Raw genomic sequence first — 13,459 nt, 5'->3', positions numbered from 1 at the left:
TTCAAAATGTAACTCTTAGTATTGGTTTGAACTGTGAATTAGAAGACTTGGATTCGTTATGAATAAAGAATTTTCATGTTCTTCGAATCGTGTACTGAACACTTCACCAGTCCATATTTTGAATATTGAGAAGAAGGTTTTACATACCATTCGTATCTTCTCACAGACAATCAAGTTCCGGATGTTACTTGTCCTGCCGATATAACAGTGGAGTATGACTATGGTAATACGACGGCTGTGGTTGAATTGAGTGGAGAGTCAGTCACAGACAACTCTGGTGAAATCCTTACAGTTAGCTGTCAACCAGCATCGAATTCTACATTCGGGGATGGTACACATAAAGTGATGTGTTTTGCTACCGATTCATCTGGCAATATAGGGCTTTGTTATTTTAATGTAACTGTGCAAGGTACGTACACACATTTACTTTCATACTTTCTTTTAGTGCCTTTGATATGAGGATTGTCTGTGGAAATACAGCTTTTACTTTTTAAAACACTGCACTTCTACAGCCACGAAGACACACATGCTTTTTACACAAGAAATATTATATCATGATCTAAGGTTACATAGGAGTCATGACAATATCTTCAATATATCTTGTTAAAATGCACAAGTGAATTATAAAAATGGTCTCTGTTGGACTTATCATATGCCCAACCAATTGCATTTCAGTGTATCGAAAAACAGATACGAACAACAGTAAAATCGATGTAGCACGACACTTAAATCAATGTGGTCAACAATTTCTTAATCACACGGCCTGAAGAAAGACAGCATCACATTACACTGTCAGGTGCAATTATCAGCTAAGCGGTAATAGAGGAATCAACTCCGTCTGCAAAAGTTGAAACACTGTCCAGCGGGAGAACAGACGTAGTCAAAAGAACATATCCGGATCCACAATCACCGTCACCGCCGTCTGAAATCCTTTTAGACAATGTTTCAACTCTTGTAGACGGGGCTAATTCATCTATATGAAATGTCATTTAAAAAATCGTTGACCACATCGATTTAAATGTACACGGTCACCATAAATTTGCATATTCCATATATGCTAAACGGCAGGTGCTTAGCGTACAACCCCGTAACACATGTAGCTGTCGATCCGCCATATTTGATACGTCAACGTTCGTGCATACGACGCTTCTATGTCATGGCTGGTCATGTAGGGGCGCCCTTTTTAAAAAGCGGCCACCCGCGTAAAATGTATGATTGGCTATAAAAATAGGTGACCGAATACCTTTAACTGTCGTGCTATATCGATTTTACTGTTGTTCCCATCATTTTCTCGATACACTAAAATGCATTTGGTTGTATTAGCCTAGACTCTTGTTTGCCAATAATTTTTGAAAATGTGGTGACTTGCTTTGCTACTGATGCAGCTGGCAATGTGGGAAGCTGTAATTTCACGATTTGTGTCGAAGGTATGTTGTTATAACGGTTTAAGTTGTGCATTTAATAAAAGTAAAATAGAAACATTTTGATACATGTGCAAGTATGTTTACGTAGTCGTCCTTTGAAATTTAAATGTCACAACCTGAAACAAACTTAACTTTAGGGAAGTGTTGACTGAAAGTGAGGCATTAATATAGAAATAACGGACGACGCGCTGACCATTAACGTTTACTTATGGGCAAGGGCGAGAGGGAAGCCAAACATAAATGGGCGAGGCTTGCCGAGCCCGTTAATTTTGGCTTTCCTCTCATCCGCGCCCAACAATAAACGTTCATGGTCAGCGCCGAGTCTGTTATTTCCGTTATATTATCAACGAACGCCACAAAACCGTAAAAAATTACGAAAATTTCCCACACGAACGACCAGAACCTGTCAGTGAGTAGTACGCGCACTGCAAAAATCTTGCAAATCCCGAGATTTTTTTTGAAAAAAAGCGTCTAAACTTGGCGCACAATTGCTCTGTTTTATTTTCTGTTGATTATGATCTTTGTACAAATCACAATTTTTGTTTTAGCTGTAAAGTTACTATATATTTACGATCTTATTCATATTCACGGGCATGAGAACAAACCATTACTGTGTATTTTTTGGGCAGTCACGTAGTTCATGCCTACCTCACCATGACTTCAATAATACTATAAGATAAGATAAGATAGGATAAGATAAGATAATATAAGATAAGATAAGATATACTTTATTGCCCATAAAACATGTCTTTGAAAACCAGGACCACTATATAACACCAAATACGGACAAACCCATACACACAACACAGTAGCAAACGAACACAGCTCTGGATTAAAAGTTTCCACTTAAAATTGCGATTGCTCTGGTTTTCCGGCGGGATCAGACATGTTCGTATTTAAAACAGCAAGAGCTGATGTTATAAATGACTTCTTAAAAAGATTTTTCTAGCCCTAGGCACAAGTAGACGGCGTCTCGAAGGAAGATATTGAAACTTGTCATTCAATGGGTGACATTTTTTACCAAAAATGGATTTGCCTGTTCTTCGAAGGGACTGAGTGTACTGTTCTCCAAGATCTTTAAGCTTCGTCCAAACCAGGCGACAACATATCTTTACAATTTTGTTAGTTGCATTCGCTCTTTGACAGAAATATGACCAAACGAATCGACATTGTTGAAAGTTGGAATGCTTTCAATACAGCACCAGTACATATAAACAAGGATGTGACTGCTAACATGGAAATTCTCTATCTTCTTTGGTTCTTGAGCTTTCTTATAGATTTGTCTGTATTCTCTTTGGAATTTATATGAGCCCTAGATATGGAAATGGTGATACTATTTCAACCTGTTGCTTGTCAACAGCAAATTCTACTTTTTCTAGCGTTCTGCCATTATTGAGAACCGATTATTTGGTTTTGTTGACATTTACGGTAGGGAAACTGTCTTCGAACCATGAACACAGGCGATTAATTTCAGGAAAGAAGCGTGGCAGGCACACTTCGCCCCTTAACCTGGCAACTAGTGCCATGTCATCTGCAAACTCAAGCAGAGTCATCAAATTATACGATAAAATTATTTCATTCGTGTAAATTTAAAAGACTACTAGAGATAGCACGCCACCTTGAGGTGCACCAGTATTCAACTTTAGTTCATAGGATATTGTACCATTCAAATTTACACGCTGTGGTCGATCGCTTAAAAGTGCCTAATCCAGAGAATGATACAATGGTTAACGTCTAATAATAGTCTTTTAATCAAAAGGTGTGGCTGTATTTAATTAAAGGCGGAGGAAAATCCATGAAAAGAATGCGTACATGATTTGAGGGATACTCAAGGTAGTCAGCGATTAGATTTACTGAAGTTAAACTAGCGTCCTCGTCCCCTCTTCTGGGCTTGTAGGCAAATTGTAATGGATCCAAGCGATCAGCCACAGATGCCGTCAACTTATTACTAGCCAACCTTTCCATACCTTTAGCAAGTATCGAGGTCAAGGCCACAGGTTGATAACAATCCATGTGTTTCTGATGTGGTTTCTTTTGAACAGGGATCACAGTGGATAGTTTTACGATCTCGGTACAAAATAGGTGTTCAAAAGCAATTGAAATAAACGGGTAAATACGTGACTTAACTGATAGGCACATGTTTTGAAAACACTACCCTACCGACCATCTAGACAAGAGGCTTTAGAAGGGTTGAGCTTCACAACCCCCCCCCCCGATTAATGGACGACATCTTCCTCTTTGACGCTAACTGACCAAGGAGTGAGAAGTTGACAAGTCATATCGCATTCCTTCTTAAAACCATGTACATTTTATGCCTTAAATAGTGTCGTTGAGTTTCAGTGTATTAATTGATTTTAAACCCTTGTACAAATATAATTTTTGATTGGCAGACACTACCAGTCCAGTGGTAACTTGTCCGAGCGACAAAATAGTTCCCTATGACTATGGAAACACAACAGCCGTGGTCGAGTTTGGTGGTGAGTCAGCGACAGATAACTCGGGTGAAATACTCTCCGTAACGTGTACTCCGCCGTCGAATTCTACATTTGAAGATGGTGAAAATGTAGTGAGGTGTTCCGCAACTGATTCATCCGGCAATGTTGGAAGCTGTAATTTCACGATTACTGTTGAAGGTATGTTAAAATTGTACGCTATCATGGCTGACCTAAACTTGTAAATTATTATGCCAAAGCCAAAGATAGTCATAGGAGACACGGTTTTGAATAATGGGTGTTTGTTTCTCTTTGTAGACAATGTAACCCCTGTTGTTACCTGCCCAGCTGACATGACAGTGGAGTACGACTACGGAAACACGACAGCTGTGGTTGAATTTAGTGGTGAGTCGGCTACAGACAATTCTGGCGCCACTTTGACAGTGACATGTGACCCACCGTCGAATTCTACATTCTTCAGTGGTGTAAACGTTGTTGTGTGTTCAGCTACGGACGACGCGGGATTAAATGGCACCTGCACCTTCAACATCACCGTACAAGGTAATCCTTTATATTGACTCAGGTTATTGCACCTGGCAATAGGCTTGATGTATATGAATAAAGGTAACTTGTGCCTTGAAAATGAAAGATTTAACTTTTTCTCAAAATTTCCTTCAGCAAACTTTTAACCATTCTCTACCAAATTCAAGATAAAAATCAGAGAGAAACAAGCTAACTAATATTTACCGATATTTGAAATGCAAAATGGCCGCCATCCGTGCGTTTTCTATACAGGCAAACATAAAATTCCCGATTTTCACAAAAGTAAGCTTTACTTTACTGACTCAAAGAACTTCAAAATAAGCCCCACATGTGGTAAACCGATACAGTATTGCAATCTGTCCCCAAGGCGAACTCTACCTTAGCAAAGTGTGTCAATGTCTGTCCGACAGTCTCTATGATCAATGGCTATGATCATTTTGGTCTCACCATATCCAATTGAAGTGACCACCAGTTTAGCCACACGAGCGAAGGATGGGTTTGAGCGCTGGAACAATTCTGATCAAACACCTTGAAATAGCCTATGGCATCGAGTAATAGCTTCTTTCCAACGACAAAAAAACTCACAGTACTTCTACCCTGATCTTTATTATTACGTCAATGGGTATTTTTGAAAGTCCCTTCTAAGGAAATCCACATTATTTAAGTAAATATATTCAATTGCAGCTTCTTCTACACAGTAATTCCGCTTTTGTTGTCTACTTGTTTTGATATTGTTGTTTAATTGTTGGTCTTTCTTGTCGTTCTTTTAAGGGGCATATTCCATAACATTGTACTATTGGCTGTTTTAAATTTGTTCTTTTTGTAGGCACCAATCTAATTGACTTTGCAAGTCTGTGATTTACATCAAATTTTCAAACATTTGTCAAAGTTTTCTTTTGGGTTAATGTAACCTAGGACAGATAATATATAGTATACTAGTCCCAGATGTAAGCAAGTAAATAATTATTTCAGCCTTGTTTGTTCACTCATATATTACTATGATCCATTTCAGACACCACGCTTCCAGTCGTGACTTGTCCCACCAACATCACAGTTGAGAATGAATACGGCAATCTAACTGCCGTCGTTGCGTTTGACGGAGAGTCGGCCACAGACAACGCCGGACATCAACTCAGCGTGACCTGTGACCCGCCGTCCAATTCCACATTCTCCTTCAGAGAAAACGTCGTGACTTGTTCCGCCACCGATCGGTCCGGAAATGTTGGAACATGCAGTTTCACCGTAGTTGTTGAAGGTATATTTGCAAAAAATACTCCGCAACAAATGACATTGTTAAAAAAAATGCTATTTTAATGAAATTATAATCCTAAATGGCATTGCTAACTTATTACTGAAATGACTAGGAGATTTACAATCATTTCGTTTTTTGGTGTTTTGATCTTTCCAACCTGATATTATGAAAATGGTGTTTATGTAATAACAACCTGAAGATATAGTATGTAAGTTGATATGTTAACGAGGTAACTTTATCGATGAAACATCAATTATATCTCCCTCTCCTTCGTCCATCATAATGCCCCATTGGGACGTACAATTTGAGTGTTTCACGGCTGGACGTGACGTATCACAACAGGTTTTACCTATGAATTATTCACATCTGTGCACGCGCCGTCTTACTTGGACTGTCTATGTTCGATAAAGCGTAAAATCATGTCCAATCAGCTTGAAGAACACCAAAAAGTATCATTAAGACAACATTTATCAGTACCGACATATACGTGATTTACGACAGCGGTATGCCTACTTCATCTTTCTGCAGATATACGCAGTCCAGTCGTGAACTGCCCTGCAAACGTGACATCCGAAATCGACGACGGCAATACTACAGCAGTGGTAGAATTTGACGGCGAGTCAGCCACTGACAACTCGGGGCAAGACATGGTCGTCACCTGTGACCCGCCATCGAACTCCACCTTTGGCTACGACGTCACTGTTGTCACGTGTTCTGCGACAGACCTTTCCGGAAATAATGGCTCATGTGAATTTACAGTCACAGTAGAAGGTAAGGCGTTTGTAAAGTGAAATATCATATGTTCTTACATGCCTCGAGGTGAGTGCAAACCAGTGCATTGATTTGAATAGGAACATCCGGGGAATAAGCGGGCCGTGTGAAAGGTGTACTGACCGGTTTCCATAGTTACCCGGTCCGGTGAAGCACTTCGACGTTTTCGACGTCAGAGTAGACGCTTAACGCTAGATGTAAACTATCCATGCGCGCACTTCAGTTTTGACTGTTTGATGCTCGTCGATAATGGTAAAATTTTTTGAGAATACCCTGCATGTAACTAAATGTCATATATAGTAAACTGCGAAAGGCATGTAATACAATATTTTTGCCTGAATACATGGGTTTATGTGCCCTCGCAGCAGGAGCAGTTTGCCCTCCTTGCGTCGGGCAAATTGTCAACTGCTCTCCGGCACATCAACCCATGTATTCAGGCAATAATATCATATGTTCTTACCACGGAAAATGTACCTTCTCTCGTCCCTAGTACGCTGGGGTTGTGAGAACACCAGTGCGGGATCCATTTTATCTCACACACTTTGTATTGTTGCTCAAGCGAAATAAATTTTTCTTTGACGAAAGTTCACTTGTTGTTTGCTGTCCCGCGCCCTAACGGCGTGTATCATGTGGCGAATTGGCGGTCGTGTACTATAAAACCAGAACTAAAGCGACACATTTCAAAGTGACTGGGTCTGTGTACTCCACTTTGGTGACAAATATGTATGAAGATTGACCAAAACACGATGGCATGTGGTTAATTTTACTGACACATAGCCAATTTGTTAATGCTATGAGCTGTCAGAGCATTGAGAAGAAAACTTTCATCAGTATAAACATATTTGATATAGCATTCTGTGTGCTTGGTCATGGACTACGTTTTTTCGAAGGGGAATGAATAAATCAAACAAAGCTATTGACATCAATGGTGTTTTCTACAATAAAATACGATAATTACACTTTTCCTAAGTATTGAAGGAACACGAAAAAAATAATCCCACACCCCAATTGGGCTGAGATTGAATGTCTCACGTGTGAGACAATCCGTTTCAGCCCATTGAGGTGTTGGATTAATAGCATCTCACACCCCCAAGGACCTGAAATCAGATTTCTCACACGAGTAAGGGTTAATTTGTTTCACACGAGCCGCAGGTGAGTGTAAGACAAAATATCCCAAGCGAGTGTGAGAAGTCTGACCCCAGGTCCTTGGTGTGTGAGATTCTTTTTCTCACATGATCACAAAATAATCAAATTCACGTTTGGTGCTACATTATCCAAAACCGTGACAAGTCTGTCGTGTGCCACTGCACTCTGACCTTCTTACTTTGTAGTTCCGGTCTGTTTGGTACCCATCGTGCCATTGGATAACATTTTGCGCGTAGGAACGAAACAGGCTGTTTATCTTCAAATCAGAGCTCGTGTAATATTAACTGTAGAGTGTGGGACGATTTCTGAGAGTGTCGTCTCGATTTTTCCCATACCGTCGATCCCATACCCCAAGCGGCCAGGAATGTGAGAATGTATTATTCTCGCTGATATGCTAATTGACTTTCAGCAAGTTAACACTCTTGCCATCGAGAACAAACGAAAATGATAATATCAAGTCCTGGAATATATTGTCGCAATGACATTTATTACATGCCTCGTATATCAAACGTCGCGCTACATAGGATTCAATGGTAACTCGTCGATGACGTCGACAACGGGCCGCATAGTCATCACTTGACTGAATGTGAACCGGAACTATTTTCAACTTGACACCGTTTTGATGTAAAAATGTTGAAATTTCATGTTTTGCATAGGAAATCCGAGTTTAGGAAAATTTTGCGGAAAAAATGATAAACCGCATAACAGTAGTTTAAATATATCAATGCGCCATTCGATGATAAAAATCGTTCCATTTTTAACGGATTTTCATCTAAGATGGAAATAAAGCATTTGATTATCATTTGCCAATAAATCTAAATATTTTTAGTAAAAACTGTGTAATAGAGACATGTGATAAAAACATTATAGCCCAAACAAGGGATTATGTACCCTCGGGGCAGGAGACCATTTGCCCTCCTTACGTCGGGCAAATGGTCATCTACCCTCGGGCACATAGTCCTATGTTTGGACTATAAATATATTATCGTTTTGTAAACTTTGCATATCCTCCCTTCTTATAATCTGTATTCCCTGTGTTTTCTATAGATACTACACCACCGGTGGTCAGCTGTCCTCCACGCACGTTTTCTGAGTACGACTATGGAAACACAACCGCTGTTGTAACCTTCACATCGTCTGCCACCGACAATTCAGGATATGTGAACGTGACCTGTGACCCTCCGTCTGGTTCAGTATTTGGTAAAGGGAACACTCGAGTCTACTGCACAGCGACAGATTTTGCTGGTAACCAAGATACCTGCAATTTTAGAGTCACAGTTCGAGGTAAGACACTACTGATGGGAAATCAACGCTTTCATGATTCTTAGTCCAATGTAGTGTTCGTAAATAAGAAGCACACAAAAGCAAGTATTAACAAATAAATTCACACGATTTTCAGATCGAACAGACCCGGTACTGACTTGTCCTCCATCTCAGACTGTGGAGCTAGAAAGTGGAAACACAACAATCGTTACATTCGACGGAGAATCAGCTACAGACAATTCTGGACAGGATATAACTGTCGTCTGTGACCCAAGCTCTAACTCGTCATTTCCGGTTGGTGAAACTATAGTCACGTGTTATGGTATAGATGCCTCAAACAACGTAGGGACCTGTGGATTCAAAATTGTTGTACAAGGTTTGTATTTTAAAAAATCAATTTAGTGGTTTTTCACCAATGACTTTATATGTAGCTTTAATTGAAAATCTGCAAATATTTTATTCAATACTTATACTGACATTACTGGTCATAGAAGTGTGATACGAATAATTCAAACGATTTTCATTTCAGACACAACTGACCCCTCGCTGACATGCCCTGCTAATCTTACCGTTGAGTATGACTATGGTAATACAACTGCAGTGGTTACCTTCAATACATCTGCCAGCGACAATTCCGGATACTCTCTTGATGTGACGTGCAGTCCGCCTTCAGGATCGACGTTTGAAAGTGGCACTACCGAAGTCACGTGTACGGCTACTGATGACGCCTCAAATGAAGGAAGCTGTACATTCTTCGTCACCGTGCAAGGTTTGATTTTCGGTTCTTCTTTTGCGATTCATTTCTCCCGACTTCAGTAAAGCTGCACACCTCACATTGTGAAACAAACCAAGTTGTAGTTGAGTATAAAAACTGTAAACTTGGATGTCACGTCACGGAATTCGATCCTCAAAGCATTCATTAATTTTTTTAGCGTTCGTGTATATTTAATCTGAACTCTGCAATACACTTACCAGCTATCTTGGTACGCACCTGCGCAATGCCGGTTTACCGCAACCAATTAATGAGCCGGTGTCTTGAACATGTGATTTGAGACCCCACGGTAACCATTGATATTGTACGTGTGACTGCCCGTCTTACCCTGTGAGTTATGGAGGTAAAGTGAAACACGCTGTAGCTCCAAAACAAGCAACCAATATGTTGTAGTTTTTTAAGTCAAATCGTTGATATTTTCTCTCACCAGATACCACTAGTCCTGAAGTCACTTGTCCTGTCAACATCACTGTCACCAATGACTACGGCAACACAACAGCTTTTGTCGTGTTTGATGGTGAGTCGGTCACGGATAATTCTGGAGTGCAACTCAATGTGACCTGTGACCCGCCCTCGAATACCACTTTCACCAGCGGACCCACCACCGTGACATGCACTTCAATCGATATGGCTGGAAACGTAGGGACCTGTACTTTCACGGTATTAGTACAAGGTAAGCTGAACGTTGCTTCTATGATGTTCGTAGTACATAAAACAGAGAAACAGGGCTGATTTAACAAAATTCACAGATTCATGAAAATCATTTCAGTTAATGGGCTGGACAATCATCGACACTGTTCAATAAATTCGGCATCAAAAAGGTTTTCAAAAGGGCAGATAACGTCAATAGAATCACTAAAACATTACTATAAGGTAAATATCGGAACATTTAAAGATATACCGTCACCTGTAATCTATATATGCCCATATATGGTCAAAAGGGTGTTCCTTGGTATTCAAAATGCCCATGTGAGGGCACTGTCTTTAAAAAGCGGCCACCCACTTAAAATCTGTGATTGGTTAGATTTTCTCTTTCCATGGTAACGTTTGCAAAATTGGAACAGGTGACAGTATACCTTTATTGTAAACATAGATTTGATGTGTAAATCTATTAGTATGAGAAATAACAAATGTCAAGGCAAAAGCGAGATCTTCGTAATCATCGTGTCCAGTAACACAGAAAATAGTTCCAAGATTAAAAATGGTATTTTCTTTCGGCACAAGGTATGTTTCTATAGGTAATAGTTGCGGTGGCATAGTTTAGTCGCCTCGTGACAACAAAATTTAAGTCCTAAAACCAGCTGGATACGACAGCGAGATGGTTGACTTTTCTGATCACTTCAAAATGAATCTCTCTCTAAGGCTGCGAGAGATTGTAATATGGCATGTGGGTGTTTTAGAATAGGTGGTACAAACCATCGATCTTTCGTCAACACAAACCCTGATATTATTAGCTGTATTTGCATCTCAGCACAGATAACCTTATAGCATTTGCCTTTTAAAGTGATATTTTCATCATATTCAATTATATATTTACATTTGCTTTCAAGACACTACTAAGCCAATGATAAGCTGTCCCGCCGATATAACAGTCGAATATGACTACGGCAACACGTCGGCCCTTGTTGAATTCAGCGGAGAGTCCGCCACTGACAACTCGGGATCGGTGCTATCAGTTGTCTGTGACCCGCCATCGAATTCTACATTTTGGGATGGAGAAAATGTGGTGACGTGTATAGCCACAGACGGCGCTGGTTTAGCTGCTTCTTGTAACTTTACAGTAACTGTCCAAGGTATGTAGACATATTAAGGTCAAAGAAAAGAAAGTTTCTTGTTCTTGTCATTCAGCAAAAGTGATGCCGTGACGCGGTTTTTTTTTTCTTTTCGTTCCCTTCTTTAATATTCCTGAAAATGCTGGTTTGACACTATTGATGCAACAGTCATTGTCATTCATCACTGGCTGCATAATACTTCCGTTTTCCGTTTTCGTTTCATTTTTGGACATGCAAACAGGGATATCAAGGATAGCTGTACTAATGAGTATGTAACCCCCCCCCCCAAAAAAAAAAAAAAAAATTAAAAGATATGACACGCAGGTTCTGAAATGACGCGCGAGGTGACCAGAGAGTCTTTTTTGGCCTAAAAATTGGCCTAACTCTTGTACACGGTATTGCAGAAATACATCGGATAATGGTAAACAGACATTTGACGTATTTTCATTGCCCTAACTAATACCACATTTAAAAGTCTTTTAACCGACTAGTGTACTCCTTTTACAGACACGACACCACCAATGGTAACATGCCCTGCCGTCATGACAGTGGAGTATGACTATGGCAATTCAACGGCCGTGGTTGAATTCAGCGGCGAGTCGGTAACCGACAACTCAGGTGCAAGTCTTTCGGTGACCTGTGACCCACCATCCAATTCTACATTCGGGGATGGAGAAAATGTGGTGACTTGCACTGCAACCGATGCATCCGGGAATGTTGGAAGTTGTAATTTTACGATAACCGTCCAAGGTACGTATGATCATAAAAAAGACGCCTACTTACCTGTAGCAATGGTGAGAAAAAAATTCACTGGTCAAAACTAACGTTATAATTTTAATTTGTTTCTCATAGACACCATTGCCGCGGTCTTGACGTGTCCTGCTGATATGACAGTTGAGTACGACTATGGCAACACTACTGCTGTCGTGGAATTTGCTGACGCAACGGCTTTGGATAACTCAGGTGAAAGCCTGGCGGTTACATGCGTCCCACCATCCAACACAACATTCTCAGATGGAGAACATGAAGTCACGTGTTCTGCGACTGATGGTTCTGGAAACGTTGGAAGCTGTAATTTCACAATTATCGTACAAGGTATGTATAAATGTCGGTGACCTAAAAGTTCATGTACTCTTTCGTGTGCACGATAATGCGTATCTTAAATACATCCAGTGGCGGCATACCACCAGATTTGACCAGTTCACGACATATATGCACAAGCGATAACGATTGCATTTTCGAGTGAACAAAATAAAATCAAGTGGCAAACCCTTCGCTTAGGCGGATAATGGATATTATATCTTTCTATTAAATCAAAATTCTGGCGATAAACGTCAAAAAAGATAATTTTACTGTAGCTGAGATCTCGTGCCTATTCTAACTATATTGCGAACATTGCATGGATAATTTCACGTCTCGACCAATCAGAGACCAGCATTTGCACCATCGCTATACTGGTGTGGTATAATAAATGAATTATTAATGGTATAAAAATTAATTATTTATGTATTATTACAGATACAACAGATCCAGTGGTTGTATGCCCTAATGATTTTGTTGTGGAGTATGACTATGGAAATACGACGGCTGTGGTTGAATTCAGTGGGGAGTCAGTCACAGACAACTCTGGTGAAATCTTGTCGGTGACCTGTGACCCACCATCGAATTCTACTTTCGGCGACGGAGAAAATGTGGTGACGTGTTCGGCAACTGATGCAGCTGGAAATGTTGGCACATGTAACTTCACAATAACTGTAGAAGGTGCGTAATATTATATTGATGTAATTGCTTGATCTTGTCTATGTTACTCCCTGTATATGGTTCAAACAAACTATCAATGTCATTGCTTGATCTTGCCCATGTTACTCCCCGTATATGTTTCAAACAAACTATCAGACAGGATTCAACCGTCTATAATCTGGATGTAGTTATTCTGCAAATCGTACAAGTGAAACAGGATCTGATTTACATGTCCCTTGTGTTCAGATCACAATATGTACTAGACTTGCAAATAGGATTTACGAATAAATCCGTTCACAAGATGGAGTGTTGATGCCCAGTACTGCCTCCAAGGCATGTCGTTT

The 13,459-nt window shown here is 40.1% G+C and overlaps 1 protein-coding gene across 1 annotated transcript in view; it reads left to right on the top strand.

Moving 5' to 3' along the window:
- The window catches only part of LOC139127886 (uncharacterized), a 139,442-nt gene that overhangs the window by 53,234 nt on the left and 72,749 nt on the right, over positions 1-13,459 (top strand). The window contains exons 50-62 of the mRNA XM_070693742.1: positions 167-409; positions 3,815-4,057; positions 4,175-4,417; positions 5,412-5,654; positions 6,180-6,422; positions 8,616-8,852; positions 8,968-9,207; positions 9,361-9,600; positions 10,034-10,276; positions 11,154-11,396; positions 11,883-12,125; positions 12,228-12,470; positions 12,894-13,136. Of these exons, the coding sequence (XP_070549843.1) occupies positions 167-409; positions 3,815-4,057; positions 4,175-4,417; positions 5,412-5,654; positions 6,180-6,422; positions 8,616-8,852; positions 8,968-9,207; positions 9,361-9,600; positions 10,034-10,276; positions 11,154-11,396; positions 11,883-12,125; positions 12,228-12,470; positions 12,894-13,136 (3,147 nt within the window). The remainder of the gene's footprint in view (positions 1-166; positions 410-3,814; positions 4,058-4,174; positions 4,418-5,411; positions 5,655-6,179; positions 6,423-8,615; positions 8,853-8,967; positions 9,208-9,360; positions 9,601-10,033; positions 10,277-11,153; positions 11,397-11,882; positions 12,126-12,227; positions 12,471-12,893; positions 13,137-13,459) is intronic.

The sequence above is a fragment of the Ptychodera flava genome, unplaced genomic scaffold (genome assembly GCF_041260155.1).
Source record: "Ptychodera flava strain L36383 unplaced genomic scaffold, AS_Pfla_20210202 Scaffold_39__1_contigs__length_1403739_pilon, whole genome shotgun sequence".
In the NCBI taxonomy this organism is placed as follows: domain Eukaryota; kingdom Metazoa; phylum Hemichordata; class Enteropneusta; family Ptychoderidae; genus Ptychodera; species Ptychodera flava.
The sequence above is the reverse complement of the archived record's forward strand: the minus strand, read 5'-3'. Positions and strand labels throughout refer to the sequence as shown.